Raw genomic sequence first — 27,595 nt, 5'->3', positions numbered from 1 at the left:
AACGTTCGAATTTTTACTTTCGCGAATGGTTATCGAATCCGACAGAGACGAAGTATTCCCGTGGATCAAAACTTGAACCCCAGGTTTTTTTGCATTTCTCCGTGTTGCGAGCTTCCATGAGTATTAAAATTCGATGGAAATAATACTCTGTTGAGCTAACAGAATCGAAGCGGCAACGTCAGGATGGAACTATTGAAACATTTAGTACTCATTTTCAATTAATTTGTATCATCAAATATATATTGGATCCGTCATTTTGAATTTTTAAATTCTGAGTTTATATTTAAAATCAGCGTCTCCAAAAACCCTCGTATACCAAGATTCATCCAAATCCAGTCACTTTTCGCATTTTGTGCCACCATATTGGATCCGTCATTTTGAATATCTAAATTTTGAGTTTAGATTTAAAATCAGCGTCTCCAAATACCCCCGTGTATACCAAAATTCATCCAAATCCAGTCATTTTTCGCATTTTGTGTCACCATATTGGATCCGTCATTTTGAATTTATAAATTTTGAATTCAGATTTAAAACCAGCGTCCCCAAAAACCCCTGTATACCAAGTTTCATCCAAATTCAGTCATTTTTCGCATTTTGTGCCACCATATTGGATCCGCCATTTTGAATTTATAAATTTTGAGTTGAGATTTAAAATCAGCGTCTCCAAAAACCCCTGCATACCAAGTTTCATCGAAATCCAGTCACTTTTCGCATTTTGTGCCGCCATATTGGATCCGCCATTTTGAATTTATAAATTTTGAGTTGAGATTTATAACCAGTGTCCCCAAAAACTTCTGTATTCTTCAAGATTCATAAAAATCAACTTCTATTCCGGGAAATACTACGCTAGACACAAATGTTTACGATCTTTACTACTTTACTACGCAATGCGTACGCATTTCAAGGAATTTATGTAAGTCACTACGTCAATAATTCATTCATTAGTATCTGTTAAATAGGAAATTTTGAAGTGTCGTAACTCTGCGTGAAATCTTCCGATTCGATTCTATCAAAATTCAAATTAAAGAGCGGAATTTCTACTATCTAAGAGTTTCTTATTATCATTATTAAATTCTTCAAAACAATTATTTACAAACAATTATTATTATTATAAAGAAATTTAGATGTACTCATTCATATATGGTAGATTGCGTTAGTGTATATATAGTTTTCGACCATAACTGGGCGTAGATCGATTTTACCTGTGAAAATTACAATGTGAAACAGTATGTATTTGTCTCTGGAGGGATTTGTTTTCGAGAAAATTGAATTCGAAGATTCCCTTGGTACGCGTGCGATTGAGTTAGACTCGACAAACATGCATGTCTATTAGTCATCATTTCTGCTTGTGTTTACCTTTGTAAACATCGGCAGTGGTATGGCTCTCTATTTTCCGTTGATATTACTATCTTCTACCTAGTTAGAAACTGTTAGAACAGATAATATTATACCATCTTCGGTGTTTACGAACTCCAACACAAATAGAACTAATGAGTAAATAGGTAGACACGTTAGCCAAGTTGTATTCAATCGTCGTGGAATTGCATACTTTCCTCGTGAATTTCCAAACTTGATTTCCTCGGAAACGAAAGCTCGACAACTTTGTTATAGTAAAAATAATTTCGTCAAAGTGTACATCATACAATCATAAACATTACTTTCAATTATACATAAAAACTTACTCTCTTCAATGATTATCTTATTCCATTATTATCTGACGTATTTACTTATTATCTTCATTTTATTGTTCTAAAATGTATGGTAAGATTTGATCATTTTGATCTAAATGAGAGTTAACTAGACTGCGAAAAAATGAAAAAAGTTTAAATTACTTTCAGAAAACAGATTTCATTTGTGATCTCGTCTAACTTTATATTAACGCACCAAACAGTGTAAATTCAACCTTTTTCTAGTATCATTTTAATGAATGGTATAGAATAAATTCAAAGTTGTTAAAGTAAGTATAGCGATATGCGTATTTGTAGCAGTTTGGAGTTAGACATTTTCTATGTTCTTCGCGAAGTAAATATAACATGGAAGTTGTATTTGCACCAAACTAAATGTCAAACTTTTCAAATCATTCCTATTTTTTGTGGTATTAGGTTTTGATCCTCAGTGGTAAGGAAATATTCATCTACTAATTATACGAGAAATGTAGAAATCCTAATGCGGAGGAATGTAGCGTAAATAAAAAATAGATAAAGTGTATGTTGAAATAATTTTAGCATAAAAAAAATATAATATAATATAATTTTAATTTTATCGATTACCAGCTATAACAGTTAGTTGTAATGAACTTATCCCAGTTCAAATTTTCTCTCTCCTCGATTAAGCGAAGTATCGTAACTTTTAATGGAAAAAATTGTTAGCTCGTATAAAAATGAAGAAGTACAGATAACAGAAAGTACGAAAAAGAACGTGAACGCGAATTCGCGATTACTTAGAAAAAGCACCGTGTCTCGAATGAAATAAAGAATGAATATGTCAAAACTAATTATAAAAATCTACACGACAGCAACTGAGCAAGTAAATTTAAAAAATAAATCGATGGTTCTTTGAATAAGAAACATAGAGAAAGGTACAGGGTCATCGATCAAAGGTTTTTTTACCTATGCTCTGTTATATACGTACACTCATCAGTTACCCGCGTTACCATTTCACCGTAACCAAATTATTTTCCTTTCTCGCATAGTTTCCAGCTATTCGTAAATAATTTAGGGTATAACAAAGTATTACAGCCCTTTCTTCGGCGCGGCCGCGTTCGCCGTACAGTCTACCGGGACTGCATTCATTTAGGTTAATTGATGTATCATACCGACGCCAACTGCCGGATGATTTATGATTTGTATTATGGTTCGTTTTTTCGCGAACGGCCGAGACGTTGATGAAAACACCCATCGCGTATGGTGCCCGTTGTAATGGTCTCACTTTTCCCTGGTAACAAAACGCCTCGGACGTTTGAAATATGGCCGGCACCTTATTAAGGGGTGAATCCGACACTCTTCCTCTCCTATCATTATCGATGCCCCGACACTGCTATCGCTTTCGCATGCAGAATGCCCCGTAACCAATGGCGAAGTGTACAAGGCCGTAATAAATGACAGAATCGTGAGAACTGTCTGATAAACGACGGATCGCGTCGACGTTGCTGCATCCGATATAAACTGCGAGTAGTTAAGGACCAAAGAGAAAAGTTCCACGGGCTTTGATAACTACTGCAGACTTCACGCGAGTAATTCGCGAGCAGGTAAGAAAGCACGATTACGTTTGATTCGTCGATCTTCTTCTTTGAGTAGTAAAGGAGAGCCCTAGATCAGACGCAATCAATGCAGACCAAGAAGGAGCCCTAACCGCAGACGTTTAACGATTAATTACACTCATTGTGTTCGCCTTCAACTTTCGATTCTCCTGGAATACTGCGAGCCATTGTTTGGAAATATTGAGCCCAGTATTCTCGGTACCTGGTTAGGTCACCCATATTTTATAGACTGTTTTATTTAAGGGGGTATTTTAGAGCGTCAATTTTTATTTCTTTCTTAGGATTTCTCTGTTTAATCTATAATGGATTTTTATAAAGGGTTTTGCACGCATGTTTATTCAGATTTTAAGAACTTGTATAATTTCTTGCAGGTAAAGATAATGAAAATTAAACGTAGTGCAAATGATTTTGTACAGTACCTCCTGAAATAACTATGGTCCGAGCCAGAATAATTATAAAGTATTGAAAATTCAAAACATGGCAGCACTTTAGTATCGATTTTGTTGTATTCTTTTGTTCTTAGTATATAAAAAAAAATATATATATTCAGAATAATCAGATTCTGAAAACCGTGATTCAGGCGATATAGGCACATGTACAATCTCACAAGTTACTGATTTTCGTTGTGATAAGTCACACGGAAATATTTTCAAAGCATTCGTTAAGGATTCAAAGATATTTCAATAGTATTACCATTTTGATTAATTACATGCTCAAATGTTCTGCACTTCTGATGTCCTTCTGTAACTGTCAGAGCACCAAGATCCTTATTAATAAAGACAATGACATTCCATAATTGAAACGTTCCGAGGAACGAAGTCAGACAGCGAAAGTACAGACAAGTGGAAAGTAAAGAACGATCTTTTAAAATCACAACCCCGCGAGCGAATGTAGAACGAAAGTAATTATAGCTGACACTTTTCGCTATGGCCGAGGAAGCCCGTTTCGGCGTTCCTGATGAAGGGTGGACAAACGATCCCCAAAGTCCATTTGTAGCGTTTACAGGAATGAGATCCGTTAAATCGAAACCCGTTCCAGGAGAAGAACCCGAAGAAACAAAAGGACGACTCGTTGGACTCGGTTTGCCGTGAAGGAAACAAATGCGAATGGGACTGGACCAGCATTGAAATTGCGCATGGCCAGTTTGAGAATTCGCGGCGAGAAGTAGCCAATATACGAAAAACGATCGATCACGTTATATATAGGATCCGATTAATCGAACACGTCTAAAAAGGGAAGCTTCTTAAGGAATTGACACGTTGGTAACCTAAAAACAGGACTGTTCGGTAAGGAACTAAATAAATTAATTACAAAAGTGAGAATATACTGTAAATAAATTTGAATTGGATTTGTGAAGAAAATAGGTTAAAAAATGAAATACTATGACAAATGTTAAATTATACAACCTGCGACACTCACGAAATAAAATTTTAACTACGTAGAGTTTTTCACGAGTTTTAGTCTGGCAGTCAACGTGTTAAAAAATGGAAAACTATAAGTCGAATAAGTAGAATAATAAATGAATCAGTGTTGAACAGTACATGATATAAAAGGTTAAAACAAATTTTATTTTGTCATTTTCTTATTATGCCTAGATGGTAATTATGATATCTTATGACACATTTTTTTTAATGTCCATTCATGTGGTTAATGTGTTTACTAGAATAAACAATGTCGGTTAATAAATGCATTTTATATTCAACGTTTTCTAAAAAGATAAACACGTTCTTTTGCAATGTTTTACAGAAATATTCCAATTTCAATGTTTTGCAAAAACACTTTCTCCACATTTTGAAATACGTATTGTTAAATACAAAAATATTTACTATTTTACGATTTATGATTTTTTTTTGTTTTAATACTCCAAGAACCTCTCTTTTCAAACGTTTACGTTAGTCTGCATCCTTAAAAATCGTATATAGCTACGAAGAAAACAATCACAGACGAGACTGGTCCAGCATTGAAATTGCAGATGGTTAATTTATGGATTCGTAACGGAAAAAGGTCGACCTGCAGATAAGGATCGACCTTTTCGTTATTTACTGGGTCACGATCCGATAAATCTAATGGATCGTATAGGTGGAAAAATAAAGCGAGTAATACTTTTAGAATTTCTAAAACTTAAAAAAGTATTGTTTTCTGTATTATCTCATGAATACGATTTTATAGATTCAAAAATTTGATTAAACTAATTTAAAAGTGTTCCGTCTATTATTATCGAGAAATTGTTACGAAGAGAATCGGTTCTGTAAAATGAATATTCTTTCAAATGAAATCTTTTGTTGCTGTATAAAAAGAATCTTTATTTATGGAACGTTTATAAAAAATAATAAACAAGTTCATATTTAAAACATTTAAAATAGTATCACAAAAATATTTTTAGTAGAGAAAATAGTTTCACATTTACTGAGCTGACATACATATAAGGAAATAATTACAATAAAAATTTGCTGTTTGCGCTGTTATTGAGACATAATTCGTCAAAATTTGAAACAGAACGTACCTCATCCTCTATGCTTTTTTTTAATGTCGATGTAAAATATATACGTAACATAAAAATGATATAAAAATGCCCAGGTAGACAGAACAGGTTTCGCAATTTTCTTTCCCTTTTCAACTATAGTATACTGCAGCGTACTATATATAACGTCAGTATGGGTTGAACAGTCAGTCGAAAGCGAGCGACATAGAATAAGAAAAATAGTATCCCACACTGGCGAAACCGTGGGGCGCAGTTAGTCGAAAATAAAAGAGCAGCCGTTTAATAAAAGCGTCGATTTTTCATCCCAGCAAACCCGAGCTTCGGCTTAACTCAATCTGTAATCTGGGTTCAGCTGTTGTTTCATCATATCCCCGTAACTCTCGGGTGTAGTAGGTTCGCCGAGTAACTCTCGTCGCGCAAAGATTTCGCAATTTACGGGAAACTTGGGTTACCAAGGAACCGCGATGCAACGCCGGTAATGAAAGTGGATGAAAACGAAGTGGAGGGCACCCGGTGTTCCTCGGCCGTTACTTTCGTTTTAGCCGGGTCTTTCGTAGGGCTGTCCTTCGTCTAGTCGCAGACACGGAACGAGGAAATAAGGAGACGCGAAAGAGATGCTGGGTGGAAACGTCACGTAATCTGGGTAAGGTGCAAGAAAAGGGAAACGCTTTCTAGTAGGCGCAGCCGGGGGAACAGGAGTCCGCAAAGAGGCGAGCATTTCATTTAAATCGCGTCCTTTGTCCGCTCCTTCAAATTTAAGCGTTCCTCGCTCGTAATTCAACGATAAGCGTTTGCACCTTTTGAGAGCGGACAAGCAGCTCCAATCTTGCGCGAATCGTAACCAAGTGTCTCGAACGACTATTGGCACGGGCTACCGTAAATTTTCATCCCTTCGCGTACTCTCCTCTCCACATCCTCTCTTTCTTCCAACGCTCTTCCGGCTTCCCTCCTATTCCTTCCTTCGGTTCTAAGGGGCACAATTTTCTTCGCTCGGTCCTCTCCTCCCGTGCCGCCACTGTTCCGTTCGCTTTGTACACTCTTTGTCTCAAGTGCAATGGCGTCATTTTCCTCGTACTCCGCCATCCTCGGACTGCGTTTTATTAGTCGCAACGTCGTTATTATCCGACCTTTTCCTCGCCTTTCCAACTATCCGTCTGAAACCGAGAAAACCTCGGCAAAACTTTGAAATGCAGCGCCAGCAAATATGACTTCCACGTCGAACGACGTTTGAGTCGATTAACTCTGTATGCGTGTGCGTTTTAGTTTTTCAGACAGATATTAACACGTTGAGCTTAGTGTCTTTATTTATTGTTGTAAACACGCCTATATACTTCAATCATCAACAGTTCTTTGACCTGACCGCACTCTTACTTGAATTATTCTATTCCTGGTTATGAGAAAATTATGAAAATCTTTTTATTTTATACACTGCTTATTTGCAACATTGATATTTCAAAACATATTCTGTAATTTTTATCTTCGCCCTAACGATACGAAGGGTAAGCATGGTCCCCGTGCCAATTCTTAGTGTTATTGCTTGGTAAACAATGTTCCTCGTCTGAAACATCATTTTGTGAAATTTCAACCTGTTCTTTTTTTTCTCGATTACTTCTTAAGATATTTAAATGAAACAACCGGCAAAAAATAGCTATTTATTAACTTTATTTCATATATTTTTCTCCAAAATGTAAACCAATTGTTAAGTATGGAAAAGAAATTAATTTTTAAATAATTTTTGATAAATAAATATACCGTGTCCTATCTTTCTCTCCCTGAGTATAACTTTCTATTTTTCAAAACAACTAAGACATTTTAGGTGCTTACAAGACTCACGCTGTATAATAATACCAAATTTTCAAATGTCTAGGGCAAAGAATTTGATTTTCTTTTTGCTAATGTCCGTTCCCGTTCTTGCCTTTTGCTCCGCGTAGCAAAAAATGCAACTCATCCGCGGATCATGGCTCCGGGCTCGTGTTGTTCCTTCCCGAAACGGTGATCACTGGATTAGATTCCCGTGTAGTAGGGCAAGTTTGTGTTACGTGCCTCGCGTTGCGCATCTCGAATGTTAAGCACGTCCTGCGTGTGTCGTACCCGAGGAAATTGCGCTGGGCGTTACGTAACATTGAACAAAATACGATTCGCCGAGCAGCGAATGATCCTCTGAGCTCGATACTCTTCGTTCCGTTGTATTTCGTTTGATTCGAGGGGAGGATCATCGACAATCAAAGAAATCGTTACGATTTCAGTCACCCATGACTATTTCTTTTTGCTTCCGTTCGTTTTCACAAGGATTCGTTGGATATCGGTGTCGTTACCTCTGCTGTTCTCTGGCTGTGTGTGTATTTTGTTAAAAAGGAGCAAAGGCTATGGTTATTTTTCACGCCTGCCGCACTCCTCGGCCAAGAGTTCTTTGAAATGATGATCGCGGACTTGAATATAAACATGAAGTGCTCTGGCCTCCATTGCGACGCCGAGTAAAACAGTAAAGTGTTATCTTCGTTTATATCTTATTGGAAAATCATGGAGCTGGTATCGTTAATGCCACAGAAGAATAAATTACTCTTCCAGGAAGTTACGAATATTTTGTTAGAAACGATACGGTTGGGAACCGATGTTTATGGAAAGTTCATATAAAGAGTAAGAAGCGTATTTACGCTTTGCACTCTAAGCCATCTCGTTGCAAATCACGTTGCTAACTTTCGAAACGTGTCTTTTTTAGTATTATTACAGTCGATTAGACTTTTCAAACATAAAAGATCTTTCAAAAGAGACTTCATATTCAATCTATTCTACGATCTGTTACATGTTATACATCTATATAACTAAAATTGAAATGTCTGTGATTTCGAAGTAATGGTTTTTTAAAGCTCGTTATATGACTTTTCGCACCATGTTGAAACCCAACTATTGAACCGATTTGAAAAAGTTTGTCAGTAATAGAAAGCTACGCTATCCCCGAGTTGCATAGGCTGTGTTTCATTTTCATAAAAATTTGTAAATCAAGTATTATTATCAATGAAAAAAGTTATTAGAAGTGAACATCAACATCTTATGTTTATTAGTTTCGTCATGTCTGGATTATGTATAGAAACATAAATAAATATTCTTAAGAAAAATCTTTTGTTATTTCGCGCGTACGATAATAACCTCTTGAAATGGTTAAAAGCTGGCTGGCTGGTTAAAAAGAAACGATTGAGGTTTAATGAATTAGTCGAGCTGTAAGAAACGATAAGAAATAGACCGAATATTTCGAAGTATAAAGAATTATTCGTACATTAGTGGTGGTAGTTTATTAATTTTTTAAGGCGGAGAGACGAGTTATTCTCGACATCAATAGTATGTATCGAAATGTACAGCGCGATACGTATTTCAATATCATCGGCGTCCGTTAGAAATTCTTCGAGCGTGCATTCTTTTGTTCTCAATGAACTGGTCTCATTGTTCGTGTTGCTCGAGCATTCATTACTCTCATTAATTATTTTCGTCTCGCGTACCCAGACTCCTATTGTTGGATCGTCTTAATTAATGAGTCTTTGCCTATACTCGTCGCGGACAACCGTTGCTTCCATTTCGTTTTCAGAATAGAATTGGTTTCGTTGCATTCGCTGTGTCCCTTCCGTCCTTCTCTGACCATCTTTCAGAACGACGGAGACCTGAATTTCCTGGTCCGTGAAACCATCGAGGAGGAAAGAATAGATTTCTCACGATCGAATGCAAATAGACCAGTGGCTTCCAAACTCTTCGAAGGATACTCTTGTAGTTGTTAAACTCCGGTGTGTAATACTGTCCAACACAAATTTTGATCTGTGATATCCACTGGGTGATCTTTGGCGCATTGCTTCATCACCTTTAGTCTTCGAGAACATTAGATTTCGTGAAAACGGTCGATTTAGAGCCAAAGGGATGTACCACTTGAAATCTAAACGCGCGAGAGACTTCCATTTAGTCTTGAAAGTTAGAGAAGAGTTTTCTGATTATGTAGATGTATTTGTTTAGAAATGTCTTAGAAAAGTTATTCGTTTATGGCGAATTTGCTGTACATTATTGCAGACATTTTCAACAGGTCGACTGTCAAACAAATATTCTTGAAAATTTCTGCCAGGATTAAATATTTTTCAGATTATTGGAGACTACTTACTCGAACATCTATCGTGATATTTATTTTTGTACCATCATCAAAATTCATGAATTTCATTTAAATCCATGTCGTTTGATGCTTAACTTTCAAAATGAATTTTCTTATTTCTTCGGTGAAAAGCACTGTCATTCATATACGGACGACGAAACGTTCAACGTGTTAAAGAGGAAACCATCCACAGAAATTGTCGAAACGGTTTCAAGTTCGTACAGGTTGAGGAACCCAAATGAGAACCATTGCAGCCCAAGTAAGAGATTGAAATGCCTTCTCGTAAAAACTTTACGATTTATCCATCTTATATTTCTCTTTAAAGATAATAGTAATGGTAATTTCAAATGATTCGATGGGCGACAGGCAACGGTGCCGCGTCTTTTGCACGAAAATAATTCGGAGCAATTGGACGCACATGCCTGTGCACGCTGTGACCACGGAGGATTCAATTTGTAACAGTTGAGTTCATTCGAATACAAGCAAGCTTAATAGTGCAATCTCCCTTATTCGAATTAGAGGGGAAATTGTAATAAGGGTACGGTTAACCGAATTTGCGAATAATTGTAGAATTACTCTTTGAGCGTTGAATTTTGTACGGGGTGAATTAAACAAAGTTAACTGAACGATGTAGTTAGAAATATAAAAAAAAAAACATTCGTGGACGAAATCAACAGTTTCTAGATGTCTGTATCTTGTATCAGTGGCATTCAAATTTCTACGAACAGACAACACGGCTCGTGTCAAACTATGCGAACCTGGTATTCGACTTTCAAAAAGTTAACTTCTTTTTACGGAAAATGATAGTATTTCGTTTGTACTTGATTGTAGTAACAATAGTTTCGCTTGTAGTTCCATCGTTTAATAAATAATACAATTTTTTAAATGACCAGTGATTCAGAATCGTTTATAGTGATTTCTGTTTCGTTTGTAGTTGAATCGTTTAAAAGTTAGAAGGAAATGTTGACACGCCTGAGATGGAAAAAGCTGACATTAAAAATCTTGAAAATTGACGTCACCTCTTATGTTAAATATACGTTAAATAAATTTTGAGCTGTAAAGGAGACATAAGTTCAAAATTCAATATTTTTTTTTTGGTTTCATTTTTATATATATTAAGAAGTAATTTACATTTTACACTTGTTTATATCACCTTTCTAGCATAAGTAAAATTACTTCTTAATAAACTTGGTTATTCGTGTATTTACGTGTCTTCGTTTGAATTACTATTGTTTACATTAAAAAAATGAATTCCAGTGAAAAAAGAAATCGTTTATTCTTCAAATAATTTTAACAATTACTATTTTATAATAAAATTTGAAAGATGTATAGCGTTAAAAACGTCACTCGAATTGATTACAGTTTGTCAATATTTTTAAATTAATTCAAATGCAAACTCTTAAATGTTTCGATACATCAAAAAATGGACTTATTCCACTTTCAAGTATAACACCTTAAATTTTACATAATTCTTCCCTCTCATATCTGTTTCCATTCTTCGATCAAAAAATTGTTCCGCACCCTCCGCTGAAAACTCGTCCCGACTCCAGCGAAGCACGAAAATATCGATCACACATAAAATCTCAGCTCGGAAGACAAACAGGAGAAACATTTCCGCTTCGTTTCACGCCTCGGATCCTTTTGTTCATCGAAAGTTTCCACTTCCTCATCAGTTTGGGAGCCCCGGTAAGCCTGCGGGAAGCGTTGCGGGGTTGGCCACGCCGCTCAGCATGTATTAACGTGTACCCACTTCATTTAGATACGCGCGCACGTTCGCGCGGAACTTTTCGATTCTCGATAACGAATTTTCTCGGGGACCTGGAAATGCTTTCCGGAGTCTTCCTTTTCCCGTGCTTTTATTTCGTTCATCCGCGCCCTCTCCCAACCCCCGTGTGTGTCACCTTTCAGCTTCCTCGTGGTTTACTTCGGCTCTACCCACCGATCCCCATACAGCTGTTCCTCCAAACATTTTCCACGGATGCTCAGACGCCGAAGTGTTTCCCCGCCCTACGCGGAAGACGCGAGCCCGAAATCGTCGCCGCCGGAACTTTACAGCCGACGAAAGTTTCGAATTCCGAACTGACGCGGGAATTCTCTTGGTAACAATAAGACCGATTATCTCGACAGCCTTAGTCGACGTTCGATTTCACCGTACGTCGGGAACGTTTACGCAGTTTCTTAGGGATAGAGGTTTTTTGGGGGTATTTTCACTTTATAAGTTCATTTTGTACTATGAATAAGTTTATGATATTCATGAATTAACCATTTGTACCCGAGAGATGACTGTAAGTTACCATTAGGTAACCATTTCACGCAGCAAATCTACAATACGTAATGTTTCATTTAGCTTTAATTTCTTTGGAGCTCGAAGTGTCAATAACATGATTGTCGGCGAGGAAAAGGTGACCATATTCTCAAATCTAGATAGCTTAGAATTCATGGCAATAGAATGCTGAGAAACATCTCGAGTTGCTGGCAGATGCCAGAAAAAAGGCCTCGAGTGCAAATGGTTAATTATAATTAGTTTCATAGCGTACATAATTTTTGTTCAATCTGAATCATAATTTCATTGAAATTCTCTACCATATTTTTGTATAAAAAATAGATAGTTTTCAATTTAAAGAAACAAAGTTGTCCTTCAAATCTGCGAAATGCCTGCACCTGTAAACAAATTAACGCACTATATAATGTACAATATATAGTGTAATTTTGGAAGTTATAAAGGAGCACAGGTTGCTTGGATCACCCTGTACATATTTCGAGAAATTCGATATATTGTAAACTGAAATTTTATCGCTTGACAGGAAACATTGTTGCTTTTTCGAACGTGTTCAAGTGACATCATGCAATTTGAGTACCCTGTAAATCCACGCGGAAAAATAAATCGAAAGTGGAGAACAACATTACGATAAGTTGTTCTTTCGATAAAAATGCCTCTAAATTGTAAAAATGTTCTCGTCTTTCAATTTTGTCTTCTTTTAAAACCTACTGAAAATTTGCATTTGCCGTTTAAGTTTAATTTTTACGTCTTTAGTAATACGCGGGAAAATTTCGATATTATTTCGTACAGTTTATTTTTCACACTTTAGCAGGTAAATATATCGATATTCTATTTGGAATTAGCATTACTTTAATAATTCCTTATTTGGACACATTTTCAACTGGATTAAAATTTCGAATAACGAATAAAAGATAAATACCTCGTTATCCGTTACCCGATGAACACCAATTAATATTCGAATGATAGAATGGAATATTTTATAATGGGTAGATGAAGATTTTAAATCTGTTCGATCGAATAAATCATTGTACGTTGGTTTTATTAGTCCCTGATTATAGAAATTCGTCTCATACTTAGCCACGATATATTAGTACTAAACGTCGTTAATGTTGATCAATTTTTACCCACCGCTGATAAGCCAGATTCAATATACAACCGGGTCTGTCAAGTTCGTTTCGCATATTTATACCGACGCAAATAAAATTAGGAAATCGACATAGAACGTTGCATAATCGATACTTTCTCAAGATATTTCACAGCGACGAGCGAAACTGTGTCGGAGATTTAACGAGGAACGGGCGATGAACGTAAGAAAACTTCAGACTTTGCATAATGAATGAATTTACATAACCCCAATTAAATGAGAATCGGCCGAACGCAAAACCGCTGTGAAAGTACTTACTTCGGCGTTTAAAGGTGTTCCACGTAGTTGCAAGTCTCGTAGGATTTTCACAAAAATTTGGATAAATCTTTCGGTATGAAAATCCGACGACGTAAGCGGATGTTATCGTTGCAATTACTAATTTCATATTAGATTGGTTGCGTGATACGTATTAGGCGAACAAAAATGTTCTGAGCTTTATTCAGAAATTCAATCTTATTAGGAAGTGGTATCTCGTTACTATAATAAGTCCTCAGGTTGTTATTTTTTTAATACAAGGTGTCCCAGAATTAGTATAAGAAGTAGAGGGTAGCTGAAAGATTTTGAACTACAATTTCCTTTGCAAAAATGTCGGATGGTGCTTCGTTTTTGAATTATTAAAGAAAAACCATCGACCAATCACAGGGCCCGAGTAGCAAGCGTTCAATTGGCTATGTACGCGTATCTTTAGCGCTGTGATTGGTCGATGGTTTTTCGATAGTAATTCAAAAACGAAGCACCATCCGACATTTTTGCAAAGGAAATTGTTGGAATCGTGTAAGCCAGTAAAGCAATTTTTTTTTAAGAGATACGGAAAAGCAAAATATAACTCGTATCGTATCGACTGTTTCTGTATGATAACATTATTTTATACGCGTAAAATATGAGTAAATATGTCTGCGAAACAAGAGTTATTCAATAAAGTTTTTCGATTCCTTTGAACAAATTTCGCAAAGAGTCCTACAAAATGGACTTAAAAATGAAAATACCTCCTTAAAAACAAACTAAAAGATATCAATTCCCCGTTTGCGTCATCACTTCTGCAGTATTCTGTGACTTCCAGTCTTCAAGTGATAATTCTTGATGTTGAATTTTGAAATAGCATTCCATTAAGTGTTAAATTAAACTCCATTACTAAACTTCACTGGCATTCTAGTTCGTCGAGTAGTCGAAAGGTTAATACTACCTTCAACGAAATTTTTTGCACCAACACTTCTATGTCTTCAAAGAAATACTGACGTGAAAAATTCTTTTTCCTGCAGCTGTTATATTAATTCATATTGCAAATGAAACATCACACAGTGTTACACGTGTATCTGTAAAGGTTGAAATTCTGACACTCCTGCTCACCGAGAGCAATATAAATTTGAAAGGAAAAAGCAATTTGTTGGATATCTTGGATCAAGTGTGCGAAGTTTATTTTGGACCAAAAGCTAATTTATATTTTTCTACCACATACAATCACTTTCGTACAGTGAAAAATAATTTCAAGTAATTAAGTCCATTGCTTGTCAGTCTCGACACAAACGTTATTTATTATTACAATTAAGATAAATAATCGGTAACACTGAAGTTTGGATATACAGGAGGGCATGATGAATATTTTTGCCAAGCAAAAATCGTATTAAGACACACCAATATTTATTATAAACATTGGGAATTTTAATGAAATTATAGTTCAGATTAAACAAAAATTATGTACCCAATGAAATCAATTATAATTAGTTCATTAATACCATACATTTATTCAATTGTATTGTGTATATGAATGATCGACTAATCATTAAGTTTCATTTGCTTGTGATTATTTTTAGTCGAATTATCTATTTACCTCTACATTCAATTAGAAATCGTCACGAACAAATACAACTTTAATATGTAGTCGATCATTCATATACACAATACTATATTCATAAATTTATGTAAATAATAATCTTATTAGAATTAATTTCATTTCATTGTGTATATTATTTTCGTTTAATTTAGACCGTTATTTCTTAAAATCCTCAATGTTCATAATAAATATTGCTATATCACAATTTTAATACGATTTTTGCTTGGTAACAATGTTAATCATACTCTGTTTTACATTCAAACTTCAATATTCTAGATTTTTTTATGTTTAGAATATATAATTATATATTAATAAAAATAATGTATCGCAACAAATATGGCAATACGCAAAGTTTTTAAATAAAATTCATTCATTCATCGTCATAGGTAAAAAGAGATTCTAGTTGCAAATTGCCTTCGTACCGATGAGTATTGAGCAGACATCGGTATGACGAGAGAGGACTTAACGGATTCTCGTTCCGTATTTAGAAGAATGCGTAATCGAGTTCCGGTCACGCAGTAACTACCGTTCGATGCACTCAAAGACATCCTGTGTCTGTGCACTAGTGCAGTCGAAATATTTCTAACGAATTCGAAGTTGTTTGCTATTGCAACTAATATATTAATAGTAATATATTAATACATCAGAATTTACACGGAAGATTAATTCCTTAGAATATCGTGTAAATAGGAATGATTGCAATTTGTATGAAAAATTGTGTAGATCGAATGTAAAAAGAAAATAATATATAGGCAGTTATTTAATTACATTCATTTATTTCAACGTAAAACAAAGTGAAATACAAATGAAAAATATACAAATCTACATTTATGACTCGTGTCACTTTTTTTTTGTTTTGTTTACATATATAAATACTGACAAACGCAATTCGCAAAAGAATCTTTTTATAAAATCTAATATGAATATGTAAGAACGTAATAAGTGTCTTTTTTTTTTGGCTGCATTAGAAAATATTAGAACGTTGCAGGTGCGCAATATAATGTAGCGAAGGGATAACTATCTAAACTAAGAAGAGATGAATTACCGGTGATTAATTTTAATACACCACCGTATTCGTGTTTTATATAAGGAGTGACACAAGGAAAAAGCTGTTTTTGTGATTTTATGTTTAATAGAGTGGAGTAATCATATTTAAATTCAAATTGAATCGACAGGGTTTTCAAACAATTGGATAGATGATTTACTTAAATTTTGCATTTATTCAAATACTGACGTTAATATCAGACCCTCAATAATTTTTTCAAAGTTTCAGCTTCGACTGCCTTCCATTTCTCTTGCGATACATCCCACGGATCATTTTTATTCATAATTCGTTCTTTTCGATCGCATCTGTCAAGGTGATCCCGCAGGGAATGTTGTGGACTCCCGCGGAGAACATTATATTATAAATATTTCACGAGTCGAATATTTTACGACAACGCTCATGTGATACGAATGAGTGCAGACATCTCTTAAAATAGTAATTCGATTCATTTACGTACGTCTTTTATTTGGAAAAGATACAGGTGTGGTGGTGTATTGAAATTAATGGCCAATAGTGTAGTGTATGCAATATAAAATGATTGTTACTATCTTTAAAATAAATGAAGTTGTACAATATGCCTGTGATTTTAAAAATGTTGTTCTCTTTCCAGGTCAAAGCGTCGAGGACTTGATATGCACAACATGAGGTAATGTAAAACTATCAATTAAGCGTACAGATATATACAATATACAATATGTATGCTATTTTTAAGAATATAGTAACATAACGTAACAAGTGTATGCGTTATTATGAAACCTTTGACCATTGAATACTCTGGCTAAAAGGAATTCGCGAGAACAGCGTGGGCTTGCGGTCTCTGGAGCGGAATTTTGCTTTAATTAATTATTATTAATAATGTTAAACGCTAGCATGTATAATATCGATTAGTATATTCGCTATAGTACGTTAGCCCTCTTCGTACGTTTCGAAGATGCTTAGTTTCGCGTCTTGTTGTGCAGTTCACAGTTATCCCATCGAAGTGCCTTCATTTCTAATTACTAGACCGTGAATCTTTATGCAAAATAAAATCTTCGCGAACGTGCCTACGAAAATTGAACTTAAACAGGAATTTACTTTAACCTGCAATCATTATAACGTGAACTTTACTTTCAATCTTTTTTATATTCTTGGATATTGTTTACATTTTGTAGCTTCTTGCACATTAAAATTTCCTATGAATGCAGTAAATCTTCTTGTAAATCTTAAACTATCGAGGTACAAACGAAACGAAAAGCGGTACAAGCGGGCACAGACGATTCTAAAGAAACAGAGAAAGAAACAGATTTTAAAAATCTCAATGTCGGGTGCTGGCCAGTTTTGTAATATTTGTTATTTATTAATCGATGAAGGTACAAACGAAACTATCGTTGCTACAATCAACTACGAACGAAATACTATCATTTTCCATAAAAAATAAATAATGTTTGAAAAGTCAGGTGCCTGGTTCGCATAGCTTTTTTTTATGTGCGTCCACAGATCATACGGAAGGTTTTCTGTGTGCACGCATCTCCATCCATACCACCCGAATGGTTAAAAATAAATGAATCGTACGTTTGATAAATAGAATGTGTTCGCAGCTTTGGAAGTTAACACTTTGAAAATGTCTACGTGGACTCTCGCACCTAGCTCTAAGGAAACCTATTACTTGTAACTGTCAAGGAATGTAAGTACGATAAAAAAGAAGCACTGAATCGACTATGACATTTCTGCGCAATTCAGTGCTGAGTGGGTGGGAGGTTGCCGTGGTGGTGTATTTCTCGCACTCAAGAAGCGATGTCGATATATTTTTCACTTCACACGTACTTACACGCGATTTACTACATACGCGTCTGAATCGCAGCCGTGCGAGAGACGTAGAATACAATACATCGCGCGTAACGGTGATGATCTCTTGTGCAACAGGAATGTTCTCCGGAAAAGTAGATCGTTATCGCGGCTGGTGTACGTCGCGATAATTCCCCGCGATTAACGACTCGGTAATGTGTTACAAACTCGAGCCAATTAAAACGTCGCGTACGTAGCGTACAACTTTTAGTTGTATTTTATTTAGCACTATTATTCTCGCTTGTCGTTTAAGGAAATACTACGAGTTTTTCTAAAGTTATCAAATCGGACTTGTTACTCTTCATTCAACTCACGTACTTTAGATCGTAAAAGTTGTAAGTTATGGACGGTGTAATACGTACTTCGCTTCGGGATAGGTAGGAGCTTTTAACGTAGCTACGTGCTTTACTTTGTAACAGTGACGTAACGTAGAAAGCGTACAGTGCCACTTGAAATTACAATACCTCTGAAACAGGTATTACGACGAATAATAAAGGCGGTTTCTTTGACTTGTACGCTTTTCTTATGTTTTATACATCGTGTTACTCTCTGTAAGAGGCTGTACTCTGTTAGAAAAACTTCTTTGTGCTTTCAATCATTTTCGTGATAGCGCCGAGACGTGAAACTTTGAATTGTAGTTTCACCCTCTACCTGCGAGTTACCTTTACTGAATGAGGTATGAGGTTATCTTTGATCATTGTACACATTTGCGAAGTTTCGTCTTAATCTTTGCGAATTCTATAAATATCACGAAAGAGTATTTTCACTGGTATATACGTTCTTATTTTTATTTCTTTACCTCCGTTTCTTTAATTTTCACACCACTGCAATTCTATTATTTTTAAAGAGTGTTTTTATAGATTTTTATACATCTGAAGAGTTGTATATATATTTTGACAACTAACGAAAGTATATTCGTCGTTTTTTAATTGAATTTGTATGAGCTACATTACTTATCTAGAGGAATAATTTCAAAAACAAATAGAAGACGAGCATTTTTTTATGTTTTGTTTCTTCGATAAAATATTTTGACGTGTAAACTAAAATGATGACTTACGTTGAACGAGAAGCGATTATTGTCTTAATTATGAGTACTGTAGAGCCATTTTTATGCTTAGAAAATTGTTTCTATTACAAATAGCGCTTTAAACTATGACGAGAGTGTAATTAAGCTTCTGTAATTTTATTTGTTAGCTTGATGCGTATTTGTAAGACAGATCAAGGTTAATTATAAATAACGCTACGAAAGATAAAATAAATAAATTAACTAAAATATGAACAACACATGTTTTTTAAGGGGTAATATTCAAAGAAACTCAACCAAAATTTCACTTGTTATTTTGAAAGATAGCCTCAAGAGGGAGCCACGCAAATTCAGACGCTTATGAATAGACTACGGATCCTTATGCAAATACGTATTTTCGCAAGTAACGAATAGGAAAGTAGGATTAAAAGCAGACTGAGTTCCATTCCACGTAGCTTCGGTAAATACAATTGTCATTTTCCATGTTTTTAATATTCCATACGTATTCCATATTTTTGTTAACGCTTGGACTACCAAAGATAATACATACCTGATAAACATATTAATATATCTTTGAAATTATAGGAGGAAAAGGCAAATTAATATATCAATAAATAGCGTTAATCCCACTTTAACCATTGCCATTAAAAGTTGCAACAACATCATTGTTAACGATTGAATAATTTAAAAAAATCGTTCAACATGCGTGTGTCAAATCGACTTGTTTGGTAACTCTAGTGTTAAGTAACATGTCCATTGTACATACCAAAAGTATCTCAAACATAGATGTGGAAACAATTTGATGAAAATGGTATTCCAAATTTAACAGGCAGATGAAAAAAAAGGTTTCAAGAGACAAAGTAAAATAGGTATGTTCTTCATTAAAATGTACAGAACTTTGTTTAAATTGTGAAGTAAACTTCTCCCAGAAAAATCGCATTATATGTAGGTACTTATATTTATAGAAAACATCCATATTTATATGAATATTAAAATTACTCATTCTCACAAACGAACGTACAAAGTACTTGGATATATGTTATATAATTTTACATTTAATAGTTTTAAGTACATCTTGCTTATGATGAGTTCATGCAAATTGTAAGAGATACTTTTAATTACTAACTCTTTTGATGAGTTATTTGTCAGGATTTTTGATAAACTTTAACAACACAATCATAACACAAAAAAGGAGCTTCATAAGTCAAATTCAACGATACTTTCAACTTGATTTCAATTTTAGAAAAATAGAATATGTATTCATTACGTCTTAACACGCATTATTGTGACCCAAATAGTTTTATTATATGATTGATATAAAGATAAGTTTAGCAGTAATGCAAGGGGGATATTATTGTTAATTAGGAGGCTATTCGATTTCCTCTTTGGTCTCGATTTATACAAGCAACTCACACGCGTATCACAGCAATCACACCTTTTAATTCTTTTTATGTAATCAGTGATACCTAACTGTGCTCTGAATTTAACATGTTCGTTTTTTCTTTGACATTTAATCTGTCAAGGCGAGCACGCGATATTTTGTCAAGCAGGCTCGTCATAAAATTTCGCGATTGAATTTCCAAGCTATTCGTTGACGCTCCGACAGTTTATTCGCGATGGGTGCTCGCGCTCAATTATGAACTGCGCGAAAAACACCGATCGTCGTATCACGCGATGCATAATTCACAGTCGCGGATCTGGATTTGTCAGGGCCTCGAGCTTATTACTTCAAGGAGTCCCATTCTTTACAAATCTTGTAAAAGTACTCCCTCGTCCATAAATTCAACAGTCTTAAAGATTCAAACAATAATATCCCCATTGCAAATTTCAACTGTTTATATCTCGATAACGAAGCCGCAGTTCGCAAATTGGTAAAGAACTTTTCGATTCGTATTGGTGTACTTTACCTTTCAAAAAGCGCCTACATATGAAGAAACACCCTGTATATACACATTTTTGTTAAATTTACAAGTGCTTTTCTTAATTCGTTTCGTGTCGATGGCTTGATGGAAGAATGTTAACGCATTTGCGTTCGGTCTGGTGAACGAATACAAATAATTTTGTTTTATTTGTTATTAATGCCATGATCGCACGAACTAGGAAACAAAATATTAAAAGGAAATTTACAAAATGGCGGTTATAAAATATTGTTTCTATCACGTAAAATGCTCTATCTTTCTTTTATTAACATGGATAAATGTAACTATCTGGACTTTTCCATTATGATTGAAAGTTACATTGTCAACATGTGTCGATGGTAGTACTTATACTTTAAAGTGCGCTTTCCATTTTGCCGATTAAACGTTTTCTCCATTTGTTGATAGAAATCATCGCAATTGAAATATCGAAGTCTGTCTTCTATAGAGGACATGTCAAAAGATAGACTAGCAAATAGATGCAACTGGTGCTGCATTCAATAGAAAAAATTGTTTAAAAGTATCTAACAATGATAATAAATATTTATTAGATAGTAGAAATTACGCTCTTTAATTTGAATTTTGATAGAATCGAATCGGAAGATTTCACGCAGAGTTACGACACTTCAAAATTTCCTATTTAACAGATACTTATGAATGAATTATTGACCCGGTAGCTTACATAAATTCCTGGTAATCCGTACGCATTACGTAGTAAAGTAGTAAAAATCGTAAACATTTGTGTCTAGCGTAGTATTTCCTGGAAGAAGTTGATTTTTATGAATCTTGATATACAGGAGCTTTTGGGGACACTGGTTATAAATCTGAACTAAAAATTTATGAATTCAAAATGGCGGCACAAAATGCGAAAAGTGACTGGATTTAGATGAAACAAGGTATTCAGGGGTTTTATAAATTCAAAACAGCAGATCCAATATGGCGGCAATTGTAATATACAAAACTATGGTGATAAAGGAATTTGTTTATAGATAAAGAGACCAGGCAAGCTTGGAAAAACTACTGCAATGAGAGATCATTTTTAAAACTCTACGTAAGCATACCAAAGGAAGTACTGCTCCTAAAACTGCAGCAAAAATAAATAATACGAGGGACGACACAATTTCGGTAACAACCGTAAAAAGGCGACTTCTAAGGGCTGGCATTCGTGGTCGCGTAGCAATTAAGAAACTTTTACTATATAAAAGCAAAATAAGAAAAAGACTTCTTAGTGAGTCAAAAGATGTGAAAATTGGAGAAAATTCTTCCGGGCAGACGAATTTAAAAGAATGTCAATTGTTAAATTTACAAAAATCAGTAAGCTATTTTTTTAGAACCACACGATATCATCAGGAATACAACATTTTGCTCTATACTTTCGAACAACAAATCTAAAATCTTACTGTAAACTCAGTAAAAATCTATACAAGCAAAAATCGTCTACGGTGAGATTTCAAAAACAAGCATTTCATTGAAATCAATAAAACATTTTAATAAAGACAAAATTGCCCTCGAAGGCGACTCGAAACGCTATGTTCATTCGCGAATGCATAGAATTTTTTAGCGTGCGCAATGGTTAAATTTGCATGCATCTTTCATCCACGATAGTGGCAGTTGTATGGAATAGCGTCTATGTGAAAGCTGAAGTGTGTCCCGAGTTCTACGTGGCCCGAGTCTTACGAGTTTTACAGTTTCATTCGTATCATGGTTATGGCGAGTCTGGTATACATTTTATGAAAGCAATAATCACTCGACAACGGTCCATGGGGAAATTTTCAACATTCCTCCGTTGTGTACGTGCGAGCTACGCGATCGCGCGAGAATTAAACGCGATTCTACGCGCAACGCGACGAGGAAAATGTTGAAGTGATCTTGATTTCTCCTGCTTGTATTGCTCGTGTCGTTTAAGGATATGTGGGAGGTACAATCGGAGACAAATATGTATGAAATTTTAATCAATCGAATATCTTCGTAATTACGACATTTAAATAAACAAATTTTTAGTTATAAGCTTGGTTTCAATGACAGGTTTCTAATTCATCACGAATTTGTCTGTTTTTATTTAATTTTAGAATGAAATTCTTAATAATTTCTACCAATATTTTTATGTTAATTTATCATAATCATGATTGTGTCAATCGATAACATAAGCTCTGTGTTGAATAAATTAACAGAGCAAATTGATAACTAACCATTTTCTTGTGTATGTTTAACTAACTTGTAATATTAACTTAAAAAATGTGTTAAGTCTTCATTTTTGTTATATTATATTAAAACGTAACCATTCGTTAAATAATAACACAAATATCCATTAAATAACCAAATCATAAATCCATTAAATTTCTGTTTAATTTGCTATTATTTACCATGAAGAGTTTGTTTGGAGTTTACTGAACATCATCCTGGAATATTCTTGAACCCATAAGGGTCGACGCAAATATTTAGACTGATATAAACAATTATTTCCACATAAATACTTAAAAAATTTGTCACGATTTTGTAGAATATCGTCGTATCTTTTCAAAGAAAATACGTTTTTACAATGTTACCGCGAAGCGCAGCACACCGTACGTAATTGCGAAGAACAATTTCATTTTTCAATCGGTATCGCGAGAAGTCATACGCCGATTCCGAATGTACACTTAACGTCGCGTCGTTCGAATCGAACCGATATCGAGAGCCTTCGGACCGCAATTAATCTTTTCAAAAAGCAAATATTTGTTCTAGGATTTTCAAGCGAAGTCTATCCTATTTTTGACGAAATCCTCGAACAGTTTAATTTAAAACTTCTGCTAAGTAAACGTTTCATTTCAATTTCGCGCATGCATGGTACAAGTATCAAACGTAAAATTTAATACAACGGAACACGGTTTCCAATAGAGGAGGAGGTTGTCCAATGAAAATTTCCTTCGTTTAACTCGGCAAAGGAATATTAGCGATAGGATTGATACGATTACATATTGATGATATTCAATCGATTCGATGTCAAGCACTTTAAAGATTTTTCGATAAGAACGATACGATGTTAAAGTGAAATAAAACAACAACCATTTAACCGTTTCTTTTGTTTTTTTTTTACGTATTTATTTTAAATTCATTCAATGTTCGTAAGCTTAAAAAATGAGCTTCATTGGAAAACAAGATTTTTCGACCAAGATTAGGTATATAGTAGTTAAAGTTACTTTCATGGTATTAAACGGAGTTGCCGGTTTATAAATATATCCTCCCTATTGAAAAATCCTCTACTAGGAAACATCAGAGCCTATTAGTGTCTCAGAAACATGGTATCTATTTTCGATACTGATACTTTTGTAATGAATGTTTGATCGACGGTGATTAGAGGTTTTCTGAAAGTATAAAACATCTAATCGATTTGAAATAATCGGTGCAGATAAGCGGATGCAATTTCACGTGATTACAAAATTTCATCGATACAAGTCGTTACGTGAAAGTACACTCAGCGTCTTCTTTCTTTACCAGTTTAGAAGCAATTTTCATAATTTTTTTGCAGTCAAAGTACTCGACATGTTTTTGGAAATTTGGTATGTTTATCTATGAATATGTACAGTTGAGGCTCTAGTATCCGAACCTCCGTTATTCGAATACTCTAATTTCTGAACATTCTATTATTCAAACAGTATTTCGTAGCAATGCTTACAGTCAATATACAGGGTGTCCCCAGAACTAGTGTAAGAACAGGAAATGGGTCGTAGTTAACTCTTTTATTTTTGGTCAAAAAATAAATCTTTCTTATGTTTTACTAACTAAAAATCTTTTAAAAAGAATTCTTCTTCCAATTTATATTTGAAAAATTTCCAAATTGCCTTTTTCGAACCTCTAAAAGTACAATTCTTTTAAATAAAATAGATGATGTACCATGTTTTCCTTTATAATTGCCCTTCTACTTCACACAATAACCACATGAATAAAACAAAATCATTTTTTATTGATTCGTAGCACCAGAGTGGACATAAACATTGTTAATGATTCAGATATTATTACCATTTGAATTCACGCGGAAACTGAGGCGTTCACGACAGTTATTTAACACGTATTTTAACATCAACGGAGATATTTACTTTCAATTCGTCGATTAATTTTGCAAACGATGAGGTAAATTCTTTCTTCCAGAACGAGGGTATCCATTTTCTTTTCGGTAAACTGTCCTCCAATGTCCTACTATATTGGTGGAAATAATCCTCGAATTATTGGAGGGGGACTATAATGGTCTAGTTTTAGGAACTTCCGAAAGGTCATTCTATGTTAGGGCATAAATGGAATCGCAACCGCATATCTATGAATTCGCGTAACTCGAGGACTTACTGTAAATTCTTGGTGGCATTATGTCTAATTTCTTGCATTACCTCCTATCTCATGTGAACAAATACAGATTAAAGTGGATTATCTCTAAAGCAGGGCTATATAGACACACGTAGAAGCCACAGACGTAGTGACGATTTAAATCAACGGGTTGATATGCTGAAATGTAACGATAACTGTACCAATTTATCGTAGGTCATTTTTGTTCACAAATTTCAATTAAGGATTTATATTACAATAAATGACTACGTACAATAGGTCGATGAATTTGTCTAAACAAATGCTATTCCGTTTAACTAATAAGATTGCTTTTTAAATCCCTCCTACTACTACATTTTTTATTAGAAAATAACTTTCATAAAAACATTTTATTGACAGCTCCTTCTCCTTATGAAACATTTAACCATTCCACTTTAAACGAAGCACTTTATACAATAATACATAATAATATCAATCATAAAAAACCTATGTTCGTTTTCGTTTTAGTTGACCAACTCCTAATAATGTACCGCAATTGTCGAAAGATCGAGAAATACCGTTATAGTTAACCGTACAGTTAAATTTTCTTTCGAAATAACATTTCTGGCGATTCGAAGTCACATTAAATGAAGGAAGTTTTTGATCGAGCGCGAATATTGAGATGCCGCCTATCTTTCCCTGCAGCGCGCGTTAAAGGGAATGCAATTCTCGTCTATATTCTCAGAAACGGAATGTCTTATAATGAAAAATTCCCATTCGCAGTTATCACCCGCCTTCAACATCGTGATGTACATACAGGGTGTCTACAATTAAGTCTGGACAAACTCAGGGAATCACTTTTACAACTAATTTCCAACAAAAACTTCCTCTTAGACATTTTTCTAAATACCCCTTATTTTAGGAGTACTTTCACTTTAAATTTTGTTCTGTTTTTTCGACTTTACATTCTTTACACGGCCATAACTCCATCAACTTATAGTGCAATATGTTGTAATGTTTTTCATTTTACCAATAGAATAAGTAAATAATTATAGCATGAAAATATTTAAACTAACAAAAGAAAAAGAACAAAATTTAGTATTAGGAATCGAACAAAGGACTTTCATGCTGCACTACGTACACATGAAATCTTTTAAACCTCGAAAAATATCAAGTAGCGACCCCCAGATATACGAGTAAAAATTCATTGCATTTTGAAGATCTATCGATACCCCCTGGTTCAAAACGGATCCAACGCTGTGATCTTTGACCTCGATTTTTTCGTAAATGGAAACCTGTCTAAAAAAAACGCTAGAACAAATATTTTTCAATAAAGAAGATCTATACCAAAGCGCATCCAAATCGGTGACGCACACTACGTCCCCTCCCCTTGTGAGTACAGCAACTATCGGTTAATTACATGGTTTCATAAACGCGACTGAAAAAGTGAAATCCGTACGGTATTTTACTTGAACGTATTTCATTCGCTTAATTCCCAATCCTGAACTGATGCAGCTAATACTCATCGAAAGTGTTGTCTCACCGAAATAATAGTTGTTTGCATCACGTTTCAATTTTCTCGCGAGGAGTAACGTAAAGCATCCGTTCTGTTAAACGGATACGTTATGAAATCGCTGAATTGGATTGACCAAATAAGAGGCAAACACGAGAGATGGATGTTTATCGCTTTATTTTTCAGCGAAACTTGGAAATATTTGCGGATCGCTGACGCGTATCTCATCGGCTGTTTTTCTCATTTGGTTATACGCTCTCGCAGTATAACGTGCAAACACGAGCACGAAAATATTTTATCCGCATGTTGACTTCCAATGATATCTTTCGCCCCTATTTTTCGTTCGCTCGTTCGTTCGTTTCCCGGGTATTCCTGTCACTTATTCCGCGTTGTTGAACAAATCATTTTACTTCGACGAACCCACCCTCGCTTCTGTGTACCGTCAAATCCTCGTTACTTACGAACTCATCGAACATTCAAATTGATCCTTGCATCTCCTACTTCCCTCAAATTCATCCTTTTTACTTCATTTGTTGCCTATTCTCGAATAATCGCAAAACTAGGCGTAGCTGAACGTATTGACGTAGAAATAAATTCTATGCGCTTCCAAAGTACATTCACCATTCATTTATAATAAAAGGAAACCTTACCTCTGTTTTTCTTCAACTCTTCCTTTTTACTGTAATTGTCGCCCATTTGTGTTCTCGGAGAATTACTGAACTAGGAGTAGTTGAACCATTCATTTATAATCAAAATGAAACTTTAACTCTGTTTTTCTTCAACTCTTCCTTTGCATTTTAATCGTTGCCTATTTGTATCTTCGAATAATCACCAAAATTATCGTAATTGAATCATTAATTTATATATAAAAAAAA

The 27,595-nt window shown here is 34.8% G+C and overlaps 1 protein-coding gene across 2 annotated transcripts in view; it reads left to right on the top strand.

Annotated features, from left to right (window-relative positions):
* The window catches only part of LOC128885614 (cadherin-87A), a 272,729-nt gene that overhangs the window by 91,896 nt on the left and 153,238 nt on the right, over positions 1-27,595 (top strand). For both annotated transcript variants that reach the window (XM_054139716.1, XM_054139717.1), the window contains exon 2: positions 16,779-16,814. In XM_054139716.1, the coding sequence (XP_053995691.1) occupies positions 16,779-16,814 (36 nt within the window). The remainder of the gene's footprint in view (positions 1-16,778; positions 16,815-27,595) is intronic.

This window comes from Hylaeus anthracinus, unplaced genomic scaffold (assembly GCF_026225885.1).
Source record: "Hylaeus anthracinus isolate JK02 unplaced genomic scaffold, UHH_iyHylAnth1.0_haploid 11981, whole genome shotgun sequence".
NCBI lineage: Eukaryota > Metazoa > Arthropoda > Insecta > Hymenoptera > Colletidae > Hylaeus > Hylaeus anthracinus.
This window is presented reverse-complemented; position numbering and strand designations above follow the sequence as displayed.